At 56.4% G+C, this 6315-nt stretch overlaps 1 protein-coding gene across 1 annotated transcript; it reads left to right on the forward strand.

Moving 5' to 3' along the window:
* Positions 1-759: 759 nt before the first annotated feature.
* On the forward strand, positions 760-5723 carry NEFM (neurofilament medium chain). The gene is made up of 3 exons (XM_066567348.1): positions 760-1860; positions 2236-2360; positions 3748-5723. The coding sequence occupies exons 1-3, from the start codon at positions 799-801 to the stop codon at positions 5132-5134; spliced, it is 2574 nt and encodes an 857-aa protein (XP_066423445.1). The 5' UTR covers positions 760-798; the 3' UTR covers positions 5135-5723.
* Positions 5724-6315: the final 592 nt, after the last annotated feature.

The following is a 6315-nucleotide window of genomic DNA, read 5'->3' on the forward strand; positions in this document are numbered from 1 at the left end:
CCCCCCGAGCCCCGCTGCGGGCCGGCCCCGACCCCCAGCCCGCGGGGCGGGAGCTGTCCGTGGTGATGGAGGCGCTGATCCCGCATCCCCTCCCGTTCCCCGTTCCCCGTTCCCAGCCCCAGCCCCCGGCCCTACCCCGCTCTGCAGCCCCCGGCAGCGGCCCGGGGCCGGCACCGCGCTCCGCTCTGCCGTGGGCGCTGCGGGAACAGCGGCTGCCGGAGAAAAAAGAGAGGAAAAGAAGGAGAAGAGTGACAAGGAATGGAAGAAATAGAGGAAAGAAATGAAAGGCAGGAAAGCAAGAGTAGGGGGAAAATAAACCAAACAAACAAAAAAACAAAAGGAAGGGAGGGGACAAAGAAAGGGAAGAATGGAAAGTAAGGGAGGAAAAAAGAAAGGAAGGAAGGAAAGAGGGTGCTGGCCTAGGGAAGGGGGGAGAAGGAAGCCGGGCAGGAGGGAAGGAACACGGGGAAGGGAAGGGGGCAGCGGGAGGAGGAAAGGAGGGAGTGGGGGCAGCGGAGACAAGGGGGGAGTGGGCGGGCAATGGGGAGGGGGGAACGGGGAAGGGGCAGCGGGAGGCGGCAGGGGCCGGGCACGGGCGGCCGGGACGAGACGAGGGACGCAAGGGAAGGAAGGAAGGAAGGAAGGAGGGAAGGGGGAGCCGGGGCGGGGCGCGGGGCGGGCCGGGGGGAGCCGCCCCCCGCACACGTGTGCGGGGCCGCCCCGCAGCCGCCCGGCGGGGCTATAAAAGGGGCGGCGGCGGCCGGAGCAGCCCCGCACCGCCGCCCCCAGCGCCCCACCATGAGCTACACCATGGAGCCCCTGGGCAACCCCTCGTACCGCCGGGTGACCGAGACCCGGGCCACCTACAGCCGCGCCAGCGCCTCCCCGTCCAGCGGCTTCCGCTCGCAGTCGTGGTCGCGGGGCTCGGGCAGCACCGTGTCCTCCTCCTACAAGCGCCCCAACCTGGGCGGCCCGCGGGCCGCCTACGGCTCCACGGTGCTGAGCTCGGCCGAGAGCCTGGACGTGAGCCAGTCCTCGCTGCTCAACGGCGCGGCCGAGCTCAAGCTGAGCCGCTCCAACGAGAAGGAGCAGCTGCAGGGGCTCAACGACCGCTTCGCCGGCTACATCGAGAAGGTGCATTACCTGGAGCAGCAGAACAAGGAGATCGAGGCGGAGCTGGCGGCGCTGCGGCAGAAGCACGCCGGGCGGGCGCAGCTCAGCGACGCCTACGAGCAGGAGCTGCGGGAGCTGCGCGGGGCGCTGGAGCAGGTGAGCCACGAGAAGGCGCAGATCCAGCTGGACTCGGAGCACATCGAGGAGGACATCCAGCGCCTGCGGGAGCGCTTCGAGGATGAGGCGCGGCTGCGCGACGAGACGGAGGCGACGATCCGCGCCCTGCGCAAGGAGATGGAGGAGGCCTCGCTGATGCGCGCCGAGCTGGACAAGAAGGTGCAGTCGCTGCAGGACGAGGTGGCCTTCCTCAGGGGCAACCACGAGGAGGAGGTGGCCGAGCTGCTGGCGCAGCTGCAGGCGTCCCACGCCACCGTGGAGAGGAAGGACTACCTGAAGACGGACCTGACGACGGCGCTGAAGGAGATCCGCGCCCAGCTCGAGTGCCAGTCCGACCACAACATGCACCAGGCCGAGGAGTGGTTCAAGTGCCGCTACGCCAAGCTCACCGAGGCGGCCGAGCAGAACAAGGAGGCGATCCGCTCCGCCAAGGAGGAGATCGCCGAGTACCGCCGGCAGCTCCAGTCCAAGAGCATCGAGCTCGAGTCGGTGCGCGGCACTAAGGAGTCGCTGGAGAGGCAGCTCAGCGACATCGAGGAGCGCCACAATAACGACCTCACCACCTACCAGGTACCGGGGCGGCGGCGCGGGGCTGTCCCGAGCCCGCCGGGGGGGGCGAAGGGTGCGGGAGGTGCCCGATCTGGGAAGGGGAAATGCGGGAGGTGCCCGATCTGGGAAGGGGAAATGCGGGAGGTGCCCGCCGTGGCGGGAGGGATGCGGGACGCGCCCTGTGCCGGCTCCGCAGCGCGGGATGCAGGGATGCGGAGGGCGGGGGGACGAAGCTGCGGAGGGCGGTGGGAGCGGATGGGTCCAGCCCTGATGCCAGCCCTGCCTCCCCGAGCGGCGGGAAGAGTTTCTAAAAGTCCCCTCAGAGAAGTTCTGCCCGCTCTGTCCCCGCGTGCGGCTCTGTCTGTGTCACAGGGGTTTTCTGCGTCTCCCTTGCAGGACACGATTCACCAGCTGGAGAACGAGCTCAGAGGAACGAAGTGGGAAATGGCTCGTCACTTGCGGGAGTACCAGGACCTCCTCAATGTCAAGATGGCCCTGGACATCGAAATTGCTGCATACAGGTACAGTGGGATCTTTGCAGACATGTCTGGAATATTAATAGCACTGCGGATGCGGCTGGCTCAGGAAGCTTTACCCCAGCTAAGCAATATCTGTATGCAGTGAACACGGGTGAAATGCGAGCTTGGCTGCATCCCTGCAGCCATTAGGCAGCCCGGTGAGAGCCCCGAAGGTCATTAGGGAGCGGCTCATCAGCGGCAGAGCTGCCAGCGAGCCCCCGGGCACAGCACAGCGTGACTCAGTGGCGGCTCCCGTGCCGCATTCTGTCCTTGGCTGCACGAGCAGCAGATGCAGCGCAAGACGAGGTTATTTTTAATTCCCGTCTGCTTTGCAGATGCCAGGCAGGCAGGGCTTGTCACCAGAGCTCCCTTTTATCGCCTGGGAGAGACAGCGAATTTGCTTGATCATGGTTTGAGGCAATGAGTGCTGATCTGTCTGTCACAAACACTTTTACTTTTCTTGCTCAACTTTCCTTCAGCGGCATCTGCTCTAATCTCGAGCTGAACATTGCTTGCTGTTGCCATCACCTGGCAGGTTTTTTTAGTCTCCTCTGTATCACTTCAGAACTCTCACTGGAGAGCTCCTGATTTTTCTGGGTCACAGACTTAGATGAAAAGCATTTGAATAGAAGAAAAGTAAAAACAACAAAAACCCACCCCCATCTCCAGATCTGTTGAAATTTCTGAGGTTGCTCAGACACACAGACACGCCAGGGGCTGTAGCTGGCTGCTGCCAAAGTCAGCTGAAGCCTCCAGTTCTCATATTCCCACAAAGAAAAGGTGGATGCCCAAATTATTAAATTAGAACACGTGCTCTAATCAGCTATGACTGTCTCAGACACAATATTTGATTTGGGTCTGTTGGCTGTGTCAAGCTCTGTTTGCCTAAGTCATAATGAATCCTATTCAATTACCTAGTTTGTCCTAATCCCTGCTGATTTACACCATAATGAAGCTTTCTGACAGTAAAGATGAATTTTAACTGATCACTGAAGGTGTCACACTAGCCATAAGCAAAACCATGCTAAAAACTGCTGAATGTGAGTTTGCAAAAAGAGCAGATTCACGGGAAGCTGGGCTGGGGCTGTGAGCAGTGGATGGCCCTGGACAGTTCCAGCACATTCCACAGAAAACGGGTCCCATCCTGCTGGCAGGGGAATAGTACAGCAGGGAAGTATTATAGAATCCTGGAATGGGATGGGATGGAAGGGACCTTAAAGCCCATCCCAAAGCAGGGACACCTTCCACTATCCCAGGCTGCTCCAAACCCTGTCCAGCCTGGCCTTGGACACTTCCAAGGATGGGACAGACACAATTATTCCCATAGCTGTCCCTTATTTTGGGTTTTTATGCTCATTTTCTTTTTTTACTCTCCTCCTGATTCCCTTAGGAAGCTGCTGGAGGGTGAGGAGACAAGATTCAGTGCCTTCTCTGGAAGCATTACTGGTCCCATATTCACACACAGACAACCATCTGTCACAATAGCATCCACCAAAATCCAGAAAACAAAAATCGAACCACCAAAGCTGAAGGTCCAGCACAAGTTCGTAGAAGAAATCATTGAAGAGACGAAGGTGGAGGATGAAAAGTCTGAAATGGAAGATGCCCTGGCAGCCATCGCAGAAGAAATGGCAGCCAAGGCACAGCAAGAGGAACAGGAGGAAGAAAAAGCAGAAGAAGCTGCAGAGGAAGAAGTTTCTGAGAAGGCTTCTGCAGAACAAGAAGCTGCAGCTGAGGAGGAAGAGAAGGAGGAAGAGGAAGCCGAGGAGGAAGAAGAAGCTGCAAAATCTGATGCTGCAGAAGAAGGTGGCTCTGAAAAAGAAGAAATTGAGGAAAAGGAAGAAGGGGAGGAAGCTGAGGAAGAGGAGGAAAAACCTGAGGCCAAGGGCAAAGCTGAAGAGGCACCAGCAAAGGCAGAGAAGGTCAAAACACCTCCCGTAAAGTCCCCCCCCAAATCCCCTGTAACAGAGCCGGCCAAGGCTGCCCCCAAAGAAAAAGCCACAGAAGCAGCAAAGGAACAGAAGGTGGAGAAAGCAGAGAAGGCGGCCAAGGAGGAGGAGAAAGCGGCATCTCCAGAGAAACCTGCCACACCAAAGGTGACCTCCCCGGAGAAACCTGCCACCCCCGAGAAGGCCGTGACCCCGGAGAAGCCGGCCACCCCAGACAAGGCTGTGACCCCAGAAAAGGCTGTGACCCCAGAGAAAGCTGCCACCCCAGAGAAGGCCGTGGCCCTGGAGAAGCTGGCGCCGCCGGAGAAGCCGCGCTCCCCCGAGAAGCCGGCCAGCCCCGAGAAGCCGCGCACCCCTGAGAAGGCCGTGAGTCCTGAGAAGTCCCGGTCCCCAGAGAAGCCTCCCTCCCCAGGCAAGGATGCCAAGGCTGTGGTGGAAGAGACCATCACAGTCACCAAGGTAACGAAAGTGACCGCCGAGGCCGAGAAGGAATCCAGGAAAGAGGACATCGCGGTCAACGGGGAGGTGGAGGAGAAAAAGGAGGAGGAATCCAAAGAGAAGGAGGAGGAAGACAAGGGGGTGGTCACTAACGGCCTCGACGTGAGCCCCGTGGATGACAAGGCTGAGAAAATTGTCGTAACCAAAAAAGCAGAGAAAATCACAGGGGAGGGCGGGGACGGCAGCACCACGTTCATCACGAAGTCGGTGACCGTCACTCAGAAGGTGGAGGAGCACGAAGAAAGCTTTGAGGAGAAGTTGGTGTCCACCAAGAAAGTGGAAAAAGTCACTTCACATGCTGTAGTAAAGGAGATTAAAGAGAGCGAATAAAAGCAACCATAGCTAAAATTCAAACCAATTCAAGAGCTTGGGTCGGTGCAAAAGGTTAAGCCATAGACAGCTGCAAAATGCATGTGGGTGACGGCTTCAAAGCAGATCGGGTTCTCTCACGGAGGCTCCAGACACACAGTATTTTACTTTTTCGTGCAATATAGGGAAGGGGGGGGGAATGCATGCAGGCTCAAGATGTACTCCCTCCACAGAGCTTGGGGATCTACAAAAAAATACCTACTACTACTAGTGCATGAGATGAAATGTGCAGAGGAAGCTTTTCTGAATTTCCTGAGCTGTTGGAGGGACATATCTGAGGAGCAAGTTCAGATGTATTATGCAAAGAACCAACTGAGCCAAAACCAAACCGAAAACAGTAATAGAGTATTCATGAGAACCAGAACTCTCCTAGCCTTAAAAAAAAATAAAAGCTACTTATAACTAATTATGTTTACCTCACTGGTGCAATTAGGGTGGACTTTTGCTCCTGGGAGAACCTTGTTGACATGCACAGTACGCAACCTTTTGTTGTTTGATGTAAAACAGTCACAGCAGTTCTTGCTCAATAAAGGTCAATATGAAAACATGACTTGTTCTGATGAGTTTTTCCCAATTTAAACCCCTCCCTTAGCTGGATGCTCTCTCCTGAATGGGAATGCAGCTGCATGGGTTGATGATTGGTTGAGGTTCTTTGCCTTAGTGTTCTCATTTGTCCAGGAGTTGGACTTTGGTGGTCCTTGGGGGTCCCATCCAGCTCAGGATGTTCTGTGGCTTGGGAATTAGATATGATGGACAAACTTCCTCTAACAACAAAAAGGCTGGATTAAGAAAATAAGAGCTATATCCCAAATTTTCTAGAGGAAAGAGGAATCCATTGAACACCTCTGCCTGGCCTTGAGGTGCTTAGAGGGGTTGCAATTGGTTTTTTTCTAGGAAGAGGAAGACTCTAAGCCCTCAATCCTGCTTGCGCTGAGCCAAAAAATGTTAAAATCTGCTGCAAACGTTGTTGTCCTCCTTACACCCCAACATCCCCTCACAGAGAGCCAATTTCCAAATTATTCCTCGACTTTCCTGGGGAGAGAGGCTGGGTGTGGCATCTTCTGTGGCACCAGTTTGTCACTCAACTGAGCAAAAACCCATTAAGGGAACTCAACCAAGCCACCATGAGGGCCTCAGAACAG

This window comes from Molothrus aeneus, chromosome 29, assembly GCF_037042795.1.
Source record: "Molothrus aeneus isolate 106 chromosome 29, BPBGC_Maene_1.0, whole genome shotgun sequence".
Classification (NCBI taxonomy): Eukaryota; Metazoa; Chordata; class Aves; order Passeriformes; family Icteridae; genus Molothrus; species Molothrus aeneus.